This window comes from Zosterops lateralis (assembly GCF_965231275.1).
Source record: "Zosterops lateralis genome assembly, chromosome: 1".
NCBI classification, from domain to species: domain Eukaryota; kingdom Metazoa; phylum Chordata; class Aves; order Passeriformes; family Zosteropidae; genus Zosterops; species Zosterops lateralis.
In genome coordinates, this window is record NC_139762.1 from 28523584 (window position 1) to 28546832 (window position 23249).

Genomic DNA, 23249 nt, shown 5'->3' on the forward strand with positions numbered 1-23249 from the left:
TAAAATGAGTCTGTTCAATACACTATAAAAAAAAAAAAGGGACACCATAGACCCAATTATTTTATAATTTTAAAAGTGTTTCTGCTTTGTTACAAAGATCCAGCTAAGTAATTTATGATTTGAATCACCTACTATAACAGTTCTGATTGCCACTTACATTTCTAGCAAATGCTCCTTTCAGAGAAAAGGTTGAAAGCGCTCTGCTATATTTATTTTTTACAATCAGCCAAATTCTGTTAAATACACAGTACACTTTTAGCAATGTTAGCTGTGTCTGCAAAAAGAAAAGTGTACATCTATTCTGTTTTACTGCTTCCTTGCAGCTTTCACTTTTCAGTTAAATTTGATCTTAAGATAAAGTAATAAAATGCTTAACAGTTTAAAAGAAGAACTAACACATGTGCAATCCTTTTATATTGAGGCATTTAACTTTTCTGCCAGTAATACATGTCAGTGAACATCTTCCAACAACTCTTTGCTGACTACGTCTCCTGGGTCCTGGTGTTTATCAGCTGGACCATGGACACCTGACATGTTCATTTTTGAGCCATGTTATATACAGAATATATTTTTTCTATAACTCTCCCATCCCTCCAAATACTTAAAACCAAAACAAAAAGAGCTGTAGGAACCATGGAAAATCATCAGAGAATAGCCAAGAACCTGTATCTAAAACCTGTTTTGTCTTCTCCTTTGTATTCCAGCTATGTCTTCTCTTTACATATGTTGCAGACACTGCACAAGGATCACTTGAACAAATGGAAACCATTCACGAGTGAAGACTGGCAGGGCAAAACCCAAACTTGCTATGAATAACAATGTTAGTGGGGTAACAAAAGATACCAATTAGAGAAAAGAAACTACAAAACCCTTTTGCTAACATCTGAACCATTAAAATTCTCATCTTTTCAGCATTCAGAATACTTATATCTTGCCAAATTGGATATAAATTAGGGTTGCTAATCTGTATTGGATGAACCATTTGTCTTGTTTAACTTTAATGAAAACAAGAAAATCATATACCTGAAATGGAAACAACGCATTAAGCACACTAATAAAAATATAGTGACATTAACTGAAATGAGCAAAATAAACCCTCTTTAAAGCAGCTTCAAGGTACCAGGAGTAAATATAAGACAACTATTTAAACAATTTTGCTATATTTAAAAACCGACCAACGTGACCTAATATTTTGTTCCTGTCAATCAAGAAATTACTTTGACGTGACAAAGGCAGCTGAGGCTTCACAATCCAACAATCCACAATCCAAAGAGTGTGAGCCCTTACCTTCACCTGCATAGGCCAGGATGGAGCGGGCACGCAGCTGCCTCCCTTCTGTGGTTTTTCCAGAGCAGGTGTGGGAGCAGGAGGACCAGGCAGACCACATGCTGAGCACACAGTCCTTGGGGCACGGCGCCTCGCACACCACCGGGATGGGGTAGATGGCATCTCTACACAGCTGCCTGTCAACCTCTTCTCCTGGGAAAAAAAAAAAAAAAAAAGACCAGCAGCAGTCTATCATTTGCTAAATTAACTTAAAATGAGCAATCTAGTCCAGATGGGCACACAAATAAATTAGATTCTGTTCTTCTGTATAAACAAGGTAAATAGATTTTTTTATTACTTGTCTCCTCTGCCTCGATTCTAGAAGAGCATACTTGAACCTAAGTTGATTCGATATTCTTGTGAAATGAATGCCAGCCTGGGTGGTCCTTAGGCTTTTGTTTTGTAATACATACTTGATCCCACACAAAATCCAAATGTGAGTATATAACACACCTATGGAAAATTGTGTATGTGGAGATGCATGTATAGAAATGACCCAGTTTTCATCTAGATTTGTGAGAGAAGGGTAAAAACATCCTAACCTGGCCAGTTTTATAATCCACAATTCATCCTTTGAACTGCAGCTATCCATCAAAATATGAAATCTGCAGTAAATTACAGTCAGAGTGTTGTTTGATTAGAAAGATCTTCATTTGTTAGCAAATCAGCAACACATCACTCCTTGTGTCATGGAAGTATAACAAGATCTATGCATTTGTATTCTGTAGGTACTCATTTTATTATAATAAACAGATCCAGGCTGGTATGAATTGCTTAATGAAATATTAGCTAGTATTTAAGTAGCAGGGTTGCTTTTTTTTTCAATCAAATAATCATGGGAACACTGTGTCTGAGATCTGTCTAAATAGCACCTTAATCACAACATAGATAGTTTTGTGAGGTGGCATGACTTGGTCAAATAAGTTAATATTTATTAAGGGGGGAATTAATAAATGACCACATATTCTGATATCAGTTAGTCTCATAATAAATCTTCATGTTGGAGCAAATGATGGAAAAAATAAAGGAGAGAGAGATTCAGGTCCAGTTTTTAGAATTATAGCCTTGCTATCACAACGTAATGCCTGTTATGAGGAACTGAAAATGTTGCATCTGTGAGTACACTAGACTTCTGAGGCCTTGATAACCATATACAATTAAGGCATGAAAAAGCCAGTTCAGCTGTAAACATAAAATACTCTTTTAAAAAAAAAATTCTAAAAAGGATAACATTTCAAAGCATCTCAATGCCTTTTGTGCTATATGATCTTTGCTATACTAGGGCATAAAACCTTCTGTTATGATTCATCCATTGAAACACTCTTGAATTTTACATGATCCTGACAGGACAAAATGGGAGTTGTCTACATTATACACTTTCTAAGATCCATCATGTCAACCCCTTTGTTTTAATAGTCAATGTCAACAAAATAATGTCTTATCAATATTTGCAAATGAATGTATGTCTTCAACACAACAAAATATTGGTTAGATATATTGATTAAATACCCTGTAATTGAATCACAAAGGCATCAGTTACTGTTAGTAACTACCACAATTCTGAAAGCTAATTCAGTGAGAACTGAGAACACTATAAATGAAGCAAAAGATCTAAAAGCTCTGCTTTACTGGACTCAAATTAGGCTTTAATGCTCAACAGATGTATAGTAATAATTGATTCAAATACTAATCAAAACAGAAACTATATAAACTACATTTTTTGTCATTCAAGGTTTACAGTCTTAGAACTTTTTAAATAGGAATCTCTTAAGCCGAGTTCCTGAAACCAGGAGGTGTTTTAGTACTAAATCAGCCCATGACTCCCAGAAGTGTTAACCAAATTCTTTGTGAAAGAGCTAAAGATGAGGGCCATCCATTCAATATTAGATCCTTTTAAAGAGTGCCAAATATTTTATTCATACAGAATACTTAGACACAACAGAACTTACAAACATCAGTCTTCCTTGGTTCTGAAAACCAGAGAAAAATCCTGCAGCTCATGTTTTTAAATAGCCTAAAGTAGTCATACTCATCTAAATTATAAAGACCTTTGAGATCAAGTCAGTCTCAACAGCTCTATTTTCCCATATTAAAATACAAATCTGAGCCCTGCCAAAGGCTTCATGGCTCTCCCATGCCAAGTTCTGCTTCCCTCACTGGACTCAGTCTTTGCATCAATTGCTCCCTGTGTTATATTGCAGGTCATCATACCCTGACACCAGTGCAGGAGAGATTACCTTCTGTTTCATCAGAAGGGCATTTGTTTGGGTTCAAGGACAAGAGACAGAGGAGAGGATGGTAAACTTCTTTTTCAGACAGAAAAAAAAAAAAAAAAAAAAAAAAAAAAAAAAAGCTAGAAAAGAGGTGACACCTACTCTCAAATTGTTCCATTGCTAGGTAAGACTCAATAATGTAAACTGCTAGGACACATGCACACCTTGCAAGAAATGGTACTATTACAATAACATGTGTCACAGCATAAACAAACAGCACTATAGTGAACTTATCACCTATTGGCTTTTAAATTTAAACTCAAGCTTAATTTGGTGCCACAATGAACAATATTTTTAAATTAGTTTCAGTCTGAGATTATATCTCAAACGAAACCAAGCCTTCACTCTCTCCCAAAATCAAAGGTCCTATTTTTTCTTTACATGCACAGTGAAAATATTCTAGATATATTCATCTTACATATTGGCATTTTGTTTTTGTCAAGTGTCCAATTCTTATCTGATTAATTCAATAGCACAGAAATGCAGTTGGAAGGAATGTCTTATAATGGGTACTTCTTATCTTCAGGGAAATATTTTATTTATACTAAATTGTTTCTGACATTTCACTAATGATTTTATGAACAACTTGACCTTTTTTTGCCCTCCTCTTTAAAGTGCGTAGTGTAGTCAACCACCAGGAATCACTCAACCATAAGCTGGGAACAATGCCAGTGTAAAGACTACTTAGAAAAAGTCCCATTTGAATGTTTGCCATTGAATGTTGAAGCAAGTCCAGAGGAGGACCCTGAAGGTGAGCAGACGGTTGGAATATGTCTCCCATGAGGAACGGCTGAGAAAATTGGAGAAGAGAATACAATGATACATCATAGCGGCCTTCTAGTACCTACAAAAGGCTGACTAGAAAGATGAAAAGTGGCTTTTTTTTAAAAAAAAAAAAAAAAAAAAAAAAAAAAGTATGTAATGATAGGACAAGGGGGAAAGGCTTTAAACTAAAAAAAGAGAATGTTGAAGAAAATGTTCTTTACTGTGAAAGAGGAAAGGCACAGGAATAAGTTGCCTGTAGATGTGGTGGATGCCCCATCATGCCTCATCTCTGGAAGTGTTCAAAACCCGGTTAGGGGGAGCTGTGAACAACCTGTTTTAGTGGAAGTGTCCCTGCCCACAGCAGAGAGATTGGAACTAGATGATCTTTAGGGTCCCTTCCAACCCTAACCATTTAATTATTCTATGATTTTATTTGAACATTATGGGTATAACTTTGTTTTCTACAAGTACTGAAGACAGAACTCCAAAAAACATTACTGAAAGGCCCTGGGTTGCTTATACTCCAAAAAACAAAATGACAAAAAGTAAAGAGCAGAGAGATGAAAACAGAATATGACATTTCTGTCAAGAGAACTCTTCACCACTTATCAGTTGACTAGATCATTAAAATCAGGAATCTAGCAATAGTCCATATTTACAGACAATGCCCATGTAGTCGAATTAAATTTCTCAGGCACACATTTTTGGATGAAAATCTCCAAATTACCCTTAAGGAAATGACAGCATGTAGAAATGGCAGGAGGCAAAAAAAGTTTTATTTTTCAAGAATTTAAAATGTCAAAAATTGTTTAAACTTTTCCTGGGATTTTTTTTACAGATTTATATCAGCGAGGAGTGCTGAGGAGAGGGCCTTTTAAATCCACATCACTTCCTCAAATAATTATGTTGGATCCAGCTAGACAATCAGAAAAGTCTCTACATTAAAATCTCCTTTTGGCCAACTTCTTGGCTCGAAGACTTCCTGGTATTTGTGCACATATGAGAGCCACTAATAGATTGCACAATTATTTAGTTGTTTTAAAACAACCAAAAAACACCAAGCCGAACAAGCAAAAAACCCTAAACTAGGGCAGAAAATTTGCCAGAATAGGCAAATTTTTACAGATACAGAGGTAGCTTGTGAATAGCATTCAGGAAGAAGTGATCAATAAATATCAGTATTCATATCACCATTCTTGTTTTATTACATTCACAAACCAGGTATGGTATCTTTGAAAATTTAGTCAAGATGCTAAAGATTGCGTTAGACCACATTCTGTGGTTAATGTAGTTGAATCATGTCAGTCCTTTGTGTTTTTGTCTACTCATCTGTAAAATGTGTCTGGTATTTAAGTTTCTTGTAAAATGCTTTAAGAAAGTTCCAAGGGGAAGCATTCCCGGAGCTGGAATCACTAGAGAGACAGGTTAAAGAAACTCTCTTCTTTTTGTGCATCTTTTAACATGGTGCATGCTTCAGTGCACCGTAAAAAATTGCTGTCAAATTCTGACCTGTAGTAAATGGGAAGGCAAGTGCTTAACAGAGAGCAAAATGTTTTTTAAGCCTTAAAATGAACAGTAAAATCACTGCAAGATTCAATGAGGCATAGAGAACAACTTGAAAAAAATCAGCATAAAATAAAATTGCTGCTGGAGCCCTACGTAATAAGTCAATGAGCCTGGTCTCAGTTCTAAACGAGGAAACCAGCTATAGTTTCTGAAAGACTGACCTATAACCTGATATAAACTAAGCAAAATTTGACAATAAAATAAAAATAAATGGAATTAAATCAAGAGAGTGCTTTGAACTTTAATATTTAACATTATTTTTAACATACTTGTGTAATCAGTAAAGGGCAGGAATATCACACTTTACAGTTGTATTTTGAAGTTGATAAAAGAAGCAATGACACAACTGAGCTGAAATGCCAAAACTGAAGAGTTCATATTATTTACTGCTTGTTTCAATATGTTCAAATTTACTATTATATCTTCAACATTAAAGAAAAGAGTCCCCTCTATCAGTATCTTGTACACGATGTGTCATCCATTGGGAAACTGCTGGGCAGCTGAAATATTTGTAAAAGCACTCCAGAGCTCAACTTTTAATGTGTTTTTGGGTGCAGAAGGCTTTCTCATTATTTAACTGCCTTCAGTAATGCCTCTAAGCATGGAGGCTGCAGGAGAAAAATGCAGTATTACTTCACATGATAGCAAAATCTGTGAGCTCTGCTGGTTGCCACTGACTGTTACCTTCCTTTCCTGTGTAGAAAAACAATCAGGAAAGTACTGAACTGCCACTAGTATGGGTTGTAAAGGCTGAAATGGCTGAGAATGTTATTTATCTTTAACTCCTATGCAGTTTCCCATATGCATTCCTTTCACATGAGGACCTATGCTTGTCTTTACACTGACTCTCTTGTCAATCTCAAAATGTGTCGGAGTGGCTGAGGAGACAAAAATCCTGTGCAGACTCTGCCCATCAAGAACAAAATATGCTTATCTATATTCAGAACTTAATAAAAGCCGATCTCTGCTATGTGCTCAGTCCTGATTTCACCTGGAACTAACTCACCACAGTCACAGTTAGTAAACCATATGCTTCTTCACTAAAAGGTCATCAGTCCATAATCTGCCTGCCTCAAACTTACAGGAATGTCATGACTACACTGTAAAGGTATAGAAGCAGTGTTAATGAGTTTAACTGTCATTATTCAAAAGACAATTTAAAAAAAATTCTGAGCAGACAGTAATTAAACACCAGGATAAACTGAAATTATTGTTTTAATTTCTAATACTTCTGCTTTCAAACCACTAATTGATTATCGAACTTCACCACAACAGGAAAAATCATGCCTGCCTATCATGAACAGTGACAGTAAATTACGTTTTCCTTCCAAACCTAGAAGCTCCAGAAGTAGTTTGATGTTTTCTTTTTACAATGATCAGAAAAACACCCAGGACTGTTTTCTTTTTTTTTTTTTTTTTTTTTTTTTTTTTTTTTTTTTTTTTTTTTTTTTGAGGGAAATTCTGTTTGGGTCTTTGCTTTTCCTTATACAGCTCAGGAGGAGTTCTCTGAGGAACACCGTCTTTCTTAGAGCACGTGTTTCTAATTACAAGGTATACAACTTCAAAAAGCTGACCCAGATTTTTCAGTAGGGAGAATTTAGAAGTTAATCTCTGAAAACCTAATCAAGTAAGCCACAGAAAGGAGAAACTATAATATTTACATGAAATTCTTCATTTATCATCTTGTTTAGATCAACAATCTTAAGAGTGGAAGAAAAAAAATGCAGCACACGTAGCAACATCTGACTAACAGAACAATTTTTGCCCTTGAATTAGTTCAATTCTAGCAAATAACATATTTTGATACACAATAGGAAACTTTAAGTGTTTTATTGATCCCACTATCCTTCATATCATGTTGATGGTATTTATTCATATCTGCTCCAAAAACAGCCTTAATGTTAGTAAAATGGCAGTGTTGTTCAAAACAGTAGCAACAATGTATTTATTACCTTAGTAATTTTTTTCCATTACAGTTCCTGAATCAGCTGTCAAAAATATTGATAAATTTTCAACATTTGGACCAATTTTTAACCTCTCTAATTATCAAACATAAAGTAACATTATCTGCAATTCATGTCCTACTTCACTGACTCCTAAGTTTTTCAATGAACAAAATGTGAAAATACTGTGTATCTTCCCTTTGTACTATTCTTATCAAGTGAAGTGTCTACACTGATTTCTAATGCTTAGGTGCCTGGCTGGTAGCTCCAAGTGCTAAATCAGTTGCTAATTCCCTAATCACATGCCTTTCTCTCAATCACTTTTGCTAAGTAGCATTTGCATTTAATTAAGTACATCTTAATTAGTTGATGGTTAATATTCTTGAAGTAATTTTCTTCTAAGAAGCCTAAGTAGAAATGGCACTGATTTGAATGAAGACAAATATACTGGTTACTCACATCTGTTCATTATGCAAAAATGACAAAAAGTTGGTCTAATAGTTTAATGATATGTAAACATTGCAGGATTGTAAACTGTTTGATTTGGTGGCTTGACTGTGCAAAGTTACTGTGGTTTTGGTTTCAGTGTAGTATCATACAGTCTCTTCCTTACTGAAAGAAAAATAGTAAACATGATACTTCTGCCACTTACTCAAAAAACCCATTGTGAATCTCATACACATGTATGTTTCTATTTTTTTTTTTTAAACAAGAAACTTGAGCGCACAAGCACAGTTACCATCATCTTATTTACATCTTTACCCTCCCGGCACAGACAAACCAGTGATATATAGAAAAGGCCACAGACTGCTGTTTTTTCCCTACACAAATACTGGAAGATACATATACCTTTTAAAATAAAACACTAAATTTTAAAATGGGATTCTGACTTTTTTAAAGCAAACATTGGCAATGACAAATGACTAGTAATGACAGGAAGTAATATTATACAAAAGGAAAATAGCTGGAGCTTAGAAACCCACCATATCCACTGTTTTTCCAATCAAAGATAACAGCATGTTAACACAATTAAGAAAAAGATCATGATATTTTAATTGTTTTTTCTTCCTTAATGAGATGAAAAAACACATTTTACAAGCAATAACTTCTTGTTAATGGCTATATGCAAATTTCTTCTGTATTCACCTTATGGGAAAAATAATTCTGATGTGTGGGATGACACTGGCTTCAAGAACTCCCACACTCATGCAGATAATTTCAAAAATAGTACCTGAACACTTCAACTCCTTTGCTGTAACCAACCAGTAGATGAGCTTGGTTACAGCTTACAGGGTAGCATGTGTTTGCTGACCTTTCCCACAATACAGTGTATTACCAACTGTATAGAAAAAAGACAGAAGCAGGTAACACTCTGCAAGTGGTTTATAGGAAAGCTGAAAGATGTGAAAGCCATTTTGCTCTAGAGGTAAGACAGTTCTGGTTACAAGGTTTCTTCTCTGTCCTTAAATTCATCCAAATTTTCAATCACGCAAATTTCAAGAAAAGTGAGTCACTGATAAATAAATCCAAGTAAATATTCCTTAATACATCAGGTAAATAATACATTAATACATCAATGCATGATATACAAGTTACAGGAATAACCAAAACCAAAATAACACTCCATACCTTGAAATGAAGGTAACAATAAAAGGAAAATTCTGACACAAAAATTAAGAACATATTTTAAAGATGGATATTTCCTGCTATAATTGCTTCAAATGGAAAACATCTTTGCATATTCTTTGGTAGTAACTCAAAAATAATGGTTAAACATAATGAACTAACACCTTCGGATACAATATTAATGCTTCCAGTAATCCCATTGTCAGGTCTGGTAATAACAGAACATATGTACCTCCATTTATATTAGAGTCATCTATCAGGATTACAGTCATGTAGACAGAGTCTAAAATTGCCAGAAACAAATAAAACCAGGGAAAGAAATAGTATTTCTTTACCCAAATAATATATTTTTATTTAAAATGCAGTGACATTTGGCCAGATTAAACAACATGAAAAAATAATATCCCATAACCATGCTAAAATAGAAATATACAGAAAACTGAGAAAAAACCCCAAAACCCACAAAAAAATCGTGCCTTTTTTCCCCCCCGTGAAATGGAAAAATTCTTATTTGGGCTTGACTTCTTTATTCAATGAGATTGAGAAAAGTGAAAAATAACTGTTCTCTTTCTGCCACCTTAAAATTTGTGGTAACCACTTTGAAACTTTACCTCTTATTCTAGTATGCCCTTTCTAAATTTTCACTATATTTTGCTAGATTTATTCAGGTTGAAAACTTGAGTTCACTCAGAAAGTGTTGAAAAAGATTTTTCCAAATCTCCCTGTATTTCTAAATCGTTGGGGTGATGGCAGCCACAGTATCCCCCAAGCACACAGCAATCACTTGGCTACCAATGAGGGTCTCATTTAAAAAAAAAAAAAATTGAAAAAAATACAGATACATAGATGGGGCAAGTTCCTTCACTACACACACAAAGGCACACTGAGGGTGTTAAATGTGGATTAAAAAGTAACACAGCCTTTTTATCTCTGACATAAGCCTGTAAGTTAGTCAGTGCATATTTTGTATTATGCATCAAAGACTAATGGAAAACTCTTCTTACAGATGATACTTCTTTGATTCCTCACTACTTCTGATAGCACTGAATATTTGAGAGCATGAAATAGGCTGTATATGAACTACTAAAATCAGTATCTCCGAAAAAGCCTGACCTAAACTGGGATACTGAAGAGTTAATCCAAATTAATTAAACTGGGACTTTGAAGGAGATCAGTTAAATTGTATTAACATTTTTATGGCTATCCTTATTCATAATGAAAGAGAAAATTCTTGACAAATAGAATTAAGACCACTTTAACTTTGAGTAAGAGGATTTACAGACACATTTAATATAGTTTAAGTAATTATTTTTGCAGGTAATTTGGATCACTTTGGAAAGTGTCTTTTTGCATATAAGCAAAATAAACAAAAACTGAAACATGGTATGTCTTTAGCTGAAAATCTATTCTTTTAACTCGATGCTATAGTAGACTTGTACCACAGGGATAGAAGTTCAATAATTCTAATAAAGACTCCAGCAGAGTACCCAAACACTGCCTAACAACAGGAGTAAGATTTTCCTACTGCTTGACAGGTAGTTGAAGCATTTTCATGGTTCATTTGCTAATGTAGTCTTACTGAGAATGATAAGGAACAGAGAATACAAGTGTATTGATCATAACCAAGCGGAGTTGCCTTCCAGTGTCAAATAAGCCAATCAAATGTCATCTTGATATGAAAGAAAAAATAAGTTTGATGACAGGCTATGGTCCCATTGAGAATAAAATCAATATTAGTCATGGGACCAAGTGGGATCAATATGTCAAACCAATAGGCCATTTTAGCAGGATGGGGAGAGGAGGGGAAAAGTGCTGACAGAGCTATAAGGAAAAAAGAGGACAGTGTGAACTTTGAGGATGAGATCACTTGAAAATTCAAACTGTATTTCTGAAAACACTTGTGAAAAGCACCAAGTCACCTTAAAAAGATATAGCTAGTTCCAAGATCAACAGACCATTCTGTCCTGGGTTGCAGTGTAGGATGTACACAAAGTATTTATTCTATCACCATTTTCATGAACTGTTGAAACCAGGTGGGCTAGTGTTTTCCCAAGCCCCCTGCCTTTTCTGCTAATGGCCCATTAACGCCTTTGGGGTGTTTTCTGCTAATGACTTTTGGGGTGTCTTCTGCTAATGACCCATGAGTCACAGGTAACTCCCTCCAGGGGTTATCTCTGTTAATGGGCCATCAAGGACCCATTTCACACTTCTCATGCTATTGTGAGATGCTCTGCCCAGGGGGAGGAGCCAAGCATTCTCACCTGAATATAAGGTGGGATTTGGGACAGTGCAAGCAGCACTTACCCACTGGATTCCCAGAGGACCAGAGCTCCCAGACCTTTCTACAGGATCACTGCTTCAGGAAGAGCACCTCACCTGGACTGCTTCCACCATCCTGCTCAAGTTGTATTCTGACCCTGTCAGTGATTCTTTGTGTTATTGCATTTATTTTATTTTATTTTTACCTTTTTACCTTTCTTCTCATTAAATTATATCTCTGACTTGAAGCCTCTCACTCGTTTTGCTTTCAAACCACAACACATTCTCATAAACCTTTCCCAATCAAGGCACAATTCATATAGTGACGAATCTATACACAAATATGACTTCCAGAAAAAAGGATTAAAAATACTTCCTCTATTTGTTTTAAAAATGTTTAAGCATTTAAAAGTGAAGAAAAATCTTTTCACAGACTTTAGAAACAGTGATGGTGTTATTTGAATATTGGTAACAGTAGGATTTAAAATACATGGATTTGAAAAAATACATGGATTTGAAAATGCAACATGTATTTATTGCAATGTGTCTTTTTGATTATTAAAAAAACCCATGTTTTATTAATTACTGGAAATTATTGTATTATTTTTTCCACTGCTGAGTATTCTCAGCAAATTTTTGACTTCGTCATGTATGACACATAGACTGTTGTAGCCTTTTAAAAGGTTTCACAGGTATTTTATTTAAATGCTATTTTACGCATTTTCCCCTTCCATCCAATAAGGTCAAAATAATCTGGAGAACAAGTTTGGGAAGGGCAATGGAATGTCAAAGACTTCAAACCAGTTTGATTACAGAAGATATTTTTGATGTGCTGATCTGAACTAGATTAACATTCAGGTCTGTGAGTTAGGAATAGAAGCATAAAAAGGAAATAATAGGCAAGAAAAACAGTAGCATGAAAACAATGTGACAGTTCCACTAATGTCAGTAGAATGACAAGGCTCACCACAATCTTTTCAACAATTCCCTACACTGAGGTACTAATCTGCATATTTTCAGCAGCTACCTTAAGTGGCCTGGTTTTTCAAGAAACAAGACTTTCACAAACTTCAGACTTCTTATTTTCAGCATAAACATTATATTTCATTAATAAAGTTATATATTTAAACTAAAAAAACTCCAGAAAGTTGCATTATAAATGGGTTCATATATATTCAGCAGTGCAGTACTGTCCTAGAATTTGGCCACCAACATAGTAACATCATTCTCTGTAATGCAAAAGCTTACCTCACAGATGTAGGGAATGATTAATGGTCTGCTCGTGACAGAATATTAAATGCATTTTTCAGTTAGTCAATTATCTAGTATTTCACTACTACACTGTGAATTTGCAGCAAGTTTCCAGTTGTGTGCTCATATACATTGGCATATCTCTTGCCACACACAGACTAACGTAACTCAAAAAAGGGTTTAAAGCAGTAAGAAAAATTATTTTATATGGCAAAAGGTGATTGCAAACATTTTCTTTGCATTATTCATCCAGCGCCAGCTAGTAAAGAGTTGTCACTCTCCATGTAATCTGACAGCTCAATTAAATCACAGTTAAAACATAGGACCCAAGAGGTGTAAGAGAGATCACTGCCACTGTCATGTTTACACATTTCTGAGAAATGGTTTTTAAATTAATTTCATGGATGCTTTTGTCTGTGTCCTACTACTGGCAGATAAAATGTAGTCTTTGGAGAACATCTTTTTATCCATCTTGCAATGAATATCTTCTCATCATTACGAGTGGAAGGCACAGAATGCCTTTAGGGAGCTCAGACTGCGAATTAATCTTATCTTTTGGAAACATTTTCATAGCTGATTCCTCCCCAGAAGACTAAAACTAACCCATCCTTTCGACTTTTTATTTCTCCTAGCCTGTAAGTGTATGGATTCAGAGAAGGAACTGTCAGGAAAGCAACTAGAGGTAAATACTACTATATTATAAACTTATGCTGTGGAAGGAAATAAAATACCATTGTCACAGCTAAATCAAAAAACCCAGGAATGCATCTGCAAGTATAGGTTTACATTACAACTTTTCTACTCTGTTAATAAGTTATGCAAACTAATGTCCTAAAGTCAGAGAAACCTGAGAGATTTCACTGTGGATTGACACCTACTCACAAAAATCCAGAGGGCTTCCTTTCAATACTGGTTTTCTAGAAGAAAATAGGGCTCCCTTTCAATACTGGTTTTCTAGAAGACTCCCACAATATATCAGATGCTTCTAGCTAATGTAATCCTTCTTTTTCCTCTCTTTAAATAAAAAAACTCAATTCTGAGACATCCAGAACAAGAGATTCCATGTAGTTTCTGCTTAATACCTTTTCTCTGGAAAACACTCAAACATGTTACTATACAGTAAAAATACTGTATTATCTTACATATATATATATATATATATAATTATTATATATATACTTATTATACAAAGATAGCTTTCATTTTGGCATTTACTGTTTTGGGGGTAACTTGTGGACTATGTATGTAAATCTTGCCCTAGGAATTATGAGATGTTTGTGTCTAATATTATTTAGACATCCTTTATTGGTGCTGATACTATTTTATGAATAGCAAATTGCTGCATGAGTGTTAATATTTTTCCACTGGGTCCCTTCCTCCTTCAATTCACAGATTGGAAACTCCTTAATGGGGAGCTATTTGGTATTTTTAGTTTTATTCTCTTTGTTCAAGTCATGATCCTATGTTTTATTTACCACATACTAATTAAAAGTGTTATTAAAACAGAATTGGCATTTTTCCTAAGATCTTTCTGTCATGACTATCAGACGCTCACTAGCACAGAGTTATTTTCAGAACACTGAAGATGTGGTGGGTCAGCATTATTTTTATTTTGCTGATGCTGAACAAAAGCAGAGCAAAATTAAACCCTGAAGAATAGGACAACTAAGGTTCATTGTTTCACAGACATTGTATTCATTACTACAAAATGCCCACTTAATTACCAAAGGAGATATATCTGTCTCACAAATAAGTGGCAGATTCTGTGAAGGAAAGGTCATGTTGGCACAATTAAATAATTAAATTCTTTCTTCTCCTGTATTCACATAAGGACTGAACAAAGTTAATTTCCCAGTGTTAGAGGGCTTGCCTTTGAAAACTAAAATACATATTTTTGATGTAATATTTCTTGCCAGTTTTCTAGTTTAAAACAGAAGTCAAATGATAAATATTTCTGCCATGTGTGTTGCACTGATGCTGGAAACTGCTGCTCTGTCTGGTGATCTCATGAGACAAAAGCAGAAGCAGACTAAACTTCATTAAATTCCAGCCCTAGAAGTTATGAATTTTTTTTTCTTCCCCATTCTCTGGCTTCATATCCAGCCTTATTTTCTCCAGACACTAATCCTAGTCTGTTACCTTACTGTCCTTTCCACCCAACACTGCCAAATTCTTTCCAGCTGCTTGTCAAAACCTCCTGTGGGCTGACCCTTAGCAGATTAAAATCCTCACCAAATTCATTCCTAATGCTTGTCATGCAGAGACATTTTATAACTTTGAGTTCTTTACTTGGTCTCAGGAAATTGCCCTGGAGGAAACCAAGGTTAAATCCTACCTTTCCCCAGCTTTCGACCTAACTGTTTGGCCAGAACAAGTTTCTTCCTCTCATCTTGCCTTTTTCACCAAGCCCAGGTACAAATCTCTATTTCCCTCTGCTGGGGTTGCAGCTAAGTAGAGTCACAAACTACCTGCACTCCAAAATCTTAAAGAGATCACTGGGAACACTGGAGAGACTGGTATCAATTGTTTACCTTGATTTTGAGCAATCATTGTGTCTGAGCATGTTTTAGTTTGAAGTTTCTTAAGTATTCAGTGAAGATGCTGCTTGTGTTGTGCACAGGAGTTGCAAGAATTGCAAAATGACACATATCATCTTAAGGCATTAATTGGCCACTGGAACAGTTGTCTTATGAAATCAAGTATTTTTTTGCAGATAAGAGTGATATTTCATTAATCAGTACTCAATACAAATTATGATCTCTGAGAAAGGTCAGACAATGACCTTCCAGCTCCACGCTGGAAGTACTTAGAGTAAAATTCCTATTTATTCTGTCTCAACATGACTAGCTCATGATGATGGTTTTATCCTCACCATTTATCAACAGAGTGGTTTCACAGCTTTGAAATTTGATAACATTTATTTAGAAAATGGGCCATAAGTATGCAGGTTGTTGTAAAATAGAAATAGGCCTGTGCAACATTTTCTCAGATGGAAAACTGATTCCCATCAAACCTAGTGAGAATATATGTCTTCAAACATTTTATCATAAAGATTAATGACTACTAGTATGTCATATAATCTTCTGAGAAAGTGGTACTTAATGTATAGATATATAGCATTATTTTTATATATAACAGAATTAGGTGTAAAATTATCTCTTCTAAATATGTTTTGTAAAAATATTTCAAATATTTTCTGGGTATGCTCTAGGGAGCTAACAAGTTGACACACAGATCCAAACCCAAAGGAGTTCAATACAGTTCTAGAAATCTTGTTTCATAATCCATTCAAAACTCTCTAACCTCCTTTTCTTTCTTGTATCATAATAGCATAATTTGAATTGATAAATGGAAAAAACTGGTACAGCATTAAATTGACCTTCCTAAAAAAATTCCCAGTTATTATGTAGTGTATCTACAATTATCCTACTCTGTATTCTTACCATGATGAAGTTTGGAGTCTAATCAGATTTGGGTTCTTGCATTGCTGAATATCATATAAATCAAAACATACGCATCAAAATCCCTCCCTTCTAATTTAGTCACATACAGTTCTAGCAATATCCTACTGGCTGTGCTGTCAAAAACAAAAGAAAGTTACTAAGAATATGGATCATGTGAAACATTGCACTCTCTCAGATACATTTTTAACATATTTGCACTTTCCACTCTAGCAACCTCTACTGCTAGAGGTCCAATAGAGTCTACACAAATGCATTATATTTTAGAAGTAAACAGGTCAAAATACACCAAACTTGCCTGACCGGACAGTCACATTATGATCTATGACACCAGAAAAAGGTTTGGTAAGTAGGTTGGCCTAGCTGTTTTTTACCTTAAATATATTATTTATGGACATTAATGTCTCATTGTCCATACCAAGTGCAACTCTGTCTTCAAAAATATTTGATAAATTGGAAACAGGGGTCTATTGGACTGTCATAAGTGCTAATTGTTTACTGGACTATGCAGATGGAAAGCTGATTTTCTTTTATTTATTCCTTTAAAAATCATCACATCAAATTGCCAGCAAACTATTAAAGACATGGACAAAGAAAGTTTTGTATTTCATTATTTCCATATAATTAAATTACTCCACATTACATAAATACTAAAAGGTCCATTCTTTTATGAAATTCAGTAGTGATGTCAGTTTGCTAATATCAAGATGAGACACAAAAAGGAATTGTTGTCATCAATTAAACATGACTTTTTATTGGCAGAAGAGTTATCAAAAATCAAACTATTCTGAGACTTCAGTTAGATAGTTTAAGCTGTATACAGCACTGTTGTTTTTCCTTATATTCCTTTATATTAAATAAAACAAATCTTGTTAAAAATAAATGTCTTAAAAATCAAATGGTCTGAAACATAATGGCCTGAGAGTTTTAAGGTCCTTTAAATTCACTGTATTTTACCATCACAAAAAAATTCTTAAATATACCAAGCATCCTAGAAACATATTCAATAGTTCCTTATGTTAGCAGAAAAATTAAAGGAAAAGAAGGATGGACTTGGGTACAAGTTTCAGAGCCTATGTGTTTACAGTGAGGAACAAAGTATGCATCTGATATTTGATTTAAATGCCTCAGATGGTCATCCAAAAAACTCAGCAGCAAAGAACAGTTTAAAACAATGCTATTATGATAATAGCTCAGAAACAAATATTGGGAAATGATGACTAATGCCAACATAACCAAGTTCCTGTAAGCATAAGGCACTATGAGCTCAAAGGAACTGCCATTAGCTATTGTTTTTTTCTGCTAATCGACTGCTGAGCATTGACCAGATTTTGATCTGGGTTTTCTTACAGGCATAACTGAATAATTCAATGTAATTTCAATTTGAATCTGGCTCTTCATTTCTTTATAAAGAACTAAGTCATAAAGTGACACAAAGTGGTATTTTCTTTTCTAAATAAAAGAAAATTCCAACCAGTCTGATGGTTTCTTCTTTCAATACATAAAGCTGCACAATAGAAATGTCAGAAAAGTAGATTCTTTGCATGCGGGCACACCTAAAAAATACCTGTGCTCAGGTCCATTGAATCTCTTATTGCTTCCCACCATGAAAATAAATGATGACCAGAAGATTACTCAGATAGCATTTGATTCAAGCCATAAATATACACAAAGACCCAATTCTGAAGCCAGCCAAAATATTTTAAATAAAAATTGTTGCATGTGGTGGCGCGCTGGCGCGACCCCGACAGGACTTTGTTGTTCTTATTTGAAGTTATACAGTTATGTTTTATAAATTGCATTTATTCCTATTGTTCAAAATGGCCTCCCCTTCCCTCACAGTTTCCCGCCTTTTCCCCGTTGGCATGACAACCCCCAACCCATAATAGTTGTTTACAAGTTTCAGTTAAATGTCAATCTTTTCGGTTATATAATTTCCCCACCCCTGGTTATGTAACTACCCTTACCTCATTGGCCCAAAGTTTGCTCACCCCACAGTTAAAGTTTGAAAAGTGTTCCTGATTTGTCCATTGAGAGACCACCCTTGTTCCCACCCCCTGTTGCTAGCTAATAAAAAGCCGTGGCAAACCCAGGCTGTGGTCTCTCTGGGACGCAGCCTTGGGGAACACGCACTCTCTTGGTTCAGCTACCCGAGAGTCCCGCCTCTTTGTTCCTCGCATACCCGCAGTGCTGGTTGGGTCCGCTCGCCCCTCTGGCTAAGTGGCCCCCTGGTTGTGGTGGCAGCTGGGCTGGCCGGAGCCGCTTCCATTGGAGCTGACCACCGCAGGGTGGCGCCCAACGTGGGGCAGCCAAGAGCGAGCTGAGATCTTGCGGTCCGACGGCGACATCTCTGGCGCAGAGCCCTCGGAAGAGAGCTCTGTGGCAGTCCGGCTCATCGGAGCCTTTGCGGACTACCATTGGTGTCGCGCCTCCCCGGTGGTAGCAGCCCTTGTGGGTGCGCTCCCGGGAGGACGAAGAGGGCAGCCTCCAGCACCACAGAGGTCCTCTTCCACTGCGGGTTCCCGGACTCACCTTTGGACGTCGCAGGAGCCAGGGAAAGGGTAGGTTGGAGTCCCCTAAACCCTCCCCTACCCTCAAGGGAGCTCAGCCCAGTCACCCTCGAAAGAGGAGGCCGGCGTGCTGGTCTGGGGGAGCTAACCGCGCGGTGCTCGCGGGGGGGGCTTTTTCTCCTTAGCGGGTTTTGGAATTGTTGTCGGCTCCTGATCCTGTGTTGTTTGGTTTGTTTGGAATTTTGCGTTGTGTCCTGTCGGTCTGCGCACGGGTGCGGACAGGGTTGTGGGCGAGCGGGGGCTTGCCTTGGCTTTCGTTTGTGGCAGGAATTTTGTGTTTTGTGGTCCGGCACCTCCGGGGCGGAGGCGGCGACGGGGACGCTGCCTGACCGGATTTTAGCGTGCCGTGTGGTGTTGTGTTTAAGTTCTTAATTTGTTTTGTGGTGAGTTCTCGGTTGAGAGCATGGGTGCAAAGCTCAGCAGTGAGCAAAAAGGCGTTTACAATTGTTTTGTTGGAGTTCTAACAGTTAATAAGGTTAAGTTCTCAAACGGAGAGCTCAAGCGGTTTGTCCGCAAGCTCTTTCTTCACTTCCCGAAAACTACCCCTGATGCAGTAACAGAGCCCCGTTTTTGGGAGCCTGTTATTTCTAAATTTGCTGATTTGGCCGCATCAGGGGACGAAAAGGCGGCGAAATATTTGTTCTGGTCCAGGCGAATTAGGACCGCTGTGACTGTGATAAAGGGAGTGCAGAAGGGGCAGCCTCCGCGTTCGCGTTCTGTTTCCCCCTGTTCTTCCCGATGTGTGTCCCGTTCCCCTTCTCCCCGACGCGGTATCCTCAGGGGTGCAACGAGCAAACCCCAGCTCGACAGCCCTGGCCCCCTCAGGAAATCGGCCCCCAGCCCGGGTCAGACAAGGCGGTCTGCCCGGGACGACCGAAGGAGCTCTGGCCAAGCTTCTGAGGCTTTTTCCCTTCCCCACTCTTTCCCAAATAAACCCCGAGTTAGATTTTCAGTTTGTGGCGGTGAGGTTCCACAAAATGGCGGCCGGTCGGGAAAGCGACAAGATGGCGCCGACCGCGTGGCGCGGTCCTCCTCTTGGTCTTCCCTGTCCGCCATTCCCCCTTCTCCCATGGTTTTGTCTCCCAACAACCCTTTCTGGTCCACACCCCCTTCTGGGACCCCTCCTACCTCTCCTCCCACCTTGCGAAAAGCTCCACCTCTTTCCCAAGACCCTCCCAGTTATCGCTCCTCCCAACTCTCCGCCCCTGAACACTCCCCCAAAGGCGTGGCGTTCCCACACTCTGACACGCCCCCCTCCACCAAAGCACGCCCCTCGATGACGCGCGATCGACCCCGCCCTCAGTCTTCCGGTTCCCACGCCCCGCCTTCCGGTTCCCACGCTTTGGAGCCGGAAGAGGGGGAATGGGATCCCGGAAGCGATGGCCCTCGTTCCCTTACTCTTGCCCCGGTGACTTATAGGAGGGGTAGGGGTGGGCACGAAGAGACAAAATGGCAACAGCTTTCGCAAAACGTGGTCCGAGAGCTCATGAAGGCCTACAAGGAGTATGGACGCTCCAGTCCATACTTCCTTGGAATGTTGGAAGGCCACCTTACCGGGACTGTGGTCGTCCCACAGGACATCAAATATCTCTTCAAGTGTCTGCACTCCAGAACTGAATATCAGTTGTGGTTTGCGACCTGGAAGAGATGTTTGCAGGACGCCCTCCCAGGAATTTTAAGAGACTCGGACACGGGATTAGATAGCGAAGGCAATTTAATAACATTGTCACACATGCTGGGGGAGGGTGATTGGGAGATGGCGCAAAAACAGGCTGAGGTCCTTTCAAAACCTCTGTTAGCAAGAATAGCCCAAATAGCGGTAAAGGCTTTTACGACAATGAAATCTGCAGGTGTCACCGAGTCATATGAGGACATTTTTCAGGGACCACAGGAAAACTTTTTGGCTTTTGTCGAAAGGTTGACAATAGCCGTGGAACAGGAAGAAGAAGACGAAGGGGTCAGGCAGCAGATGTTGACTTCCCTTGCATTTAAGCATGCTAATAATGTTTGTAAGCAGGCAATGTTAACTCTGCCTCGAAAGCCAAAACCGTCCCTTCAAGACTACATAGAAGTAGTCGCCGAGCTGGTCCCGTTAATGGCCTCAACCAAGCCTGACAGATCCGAACCGAAAAGAAAACACGTCAATGTAGCTGAAGCAAACAGCCAGCCTGATGACACCATCGCCGCACCAAAAACACCTAAAACACCTCGGACATGGAGACAGCCGTCAAGGAGTGGTGCAGATAAGACCTGTGCATTGTGTAATAAAAAAGGACATTGGTGGCAAGCCTGCCCTTTAAGACAGGAGTTCCAACAATTCAAACAAATTAAAGGGGGAACAGGGGAAGGCGGAAGGGGAGGAGGCTCCCAATCAAAAAACTGAAAAGGGAGCGCGGGGCCGCCCAGTGCGAAGACCCCAATCGGGCGGTCCAAGCCGGGGGAGGGGGAATGGGAGGACGAGATTTGAGCTACCCTGGACGTGACTTTTTAATGGACTTGTCTTTTTCTTCCGAAGGGCAGCAGAGGAGTCCTCTGCGGTGTCCGAAGGGAGTTCCACCGGACCGGACGAACAGCTCTCCATTGAAGAGCTCTTTGCCTGCTGAAGTTAACACCAGTGTACCGGCTGTTGTTACAGAAAAATCCCTGACGACCACGAGCGATGGCGTTCCGTTTCGTCTCCAAATTACGGAGGGAATGTGGATCCGGGACGACGAATGGCGCCGCGTGGCGGTCGGACGAAACAGAGGTACCTGGCACAAAATTGGCACGACTTATGTAGTCGTTGGGGACTGCAAATTTACACCGCCAGAGATTGAGATTGTACCCCAAACCACTCCTGCGGATCCACAGTGGTTTGAACTCTGGCTTCGCTGCACGGCCCCACCCACATACCTAGCAAAAGGACAAATAATCGCCCAAGCCATACCATCGCTACCAGAGAGAGTGTGTCCCGAGGGCGATTGTGAGACTTGCCACCCCCAGGTAAGGTCAGTCATGTACATCACACAGAAGCGGCCTGAGGAGGTGTGCAAGCTCAGGGTGGGAGAGGAGACCACCACCATCAAAGGTCTCCTTGACACGGGGGCAGACGTGACGGTCATACCCGAACATCTGTGGCCGTCACAGTGGCCGTTGCAGAACGTGGCAGAGCAAGTCGAAGGTGTAGGGGGTTTACAATTGGCGAAACAATCAAAGCACATGGTTCAAATTAAGGGGTCCAAAGGGAGATTGGCGACTGTAAAACCCTTTGTTTTGAGATATAAGACACCCCTGTGGGGTAGAGATGTCATGTCCCAATGGGGGGCCACAATTGACTTTCCGGACTCCCCAAAAAGTATTTATGCTGCGGCCATTGAACAGCGCCCCACTCAGAAACTGAATTGGCTAACAGATTCTCCAGTTTGGGTGGAGCAATGGCCGCTGTCAAAAGAAAAATTACAGGCGCTGAACGAGCTCGTGGAGGAGCAACTCCGCAAGGGTCATTTGGAGGAGACCACCTCTCCATGGAACACTCCGGTGTTCGTTATCCAAAAATCGGATAAGACCCGGTGGAGGCTTCTCCAGGACCTCCGTCAAATTAATAATGTCATAGAGGACATGGGCTCTCTACAGCCAGGGATGCCTTCCCCTGCCATGTTGCCCCAAAATTACCAATTGGCTGTAATAGATATTAAAGATTGTTTTTTTCAAATTCCTTTACACCCCGACGATGCCCCACGGTTTGCTTTCTCGGTACCCAACATCAACCGAGAGGCCCCAAGGAAGAGATATCACTGGAAGGTGCTTCCGCAGGGAATGAAGAATTCTCCCGCCATCTGCCAGTGGTATGTATCTTCCTTGCTGACCCCTGTCCGTGCAGCTGCACACCAGGCCATCATCTATCATTATATGGATGATGTACTCGTGTGTGCCCCCAACGACGATCTGTTGGCACAGGCGCTTGACCTGACAGTGACTGCACTGGTCGCTGCAGGTTTTGAGTTGCAGGAAACAAAGATACAAAGGATGCCACCGTGGAAGTACCTTGGCCTTGAGATCAACAAGAGGACCATTGTGCCTCAAAAATTGGCAATTAAAACAAACATCAAAACTCTCGCGGATGTGCATCAACTGTGTGGGGCTTTGAATTGGGTGAGGCCTTGGCTGGGTCTGACGACCGAAGACCTAGCGCCCCTTTTCAATTTATTGAAAGGGGGAGAGGGGCTGAGT

The 23249-nt window shown here is 38.8% G+C and overlaps 1 protein-coding gene across 1 annotated transcript in view; it reads right to left on the reverse strand.

The window, feature by feature from the left end:
• Positions 1-23249, reverse strand: part of THSD7A (thrombospondin type 1 domain containing 7A) — a 282091-nt gene that overhangs the window by 70893 nt on the left and 187949 nt on the right. The window contains exon 9 of the mRNA XM_083855180.1: positions 1288-1479. Coding sequence (XP_083711306.1) covers positions 1288-1479 — 192 coding nt within the window. The remainder of the gene's footprint in view (positions 1-1287; positions 1480-23249) is intronic.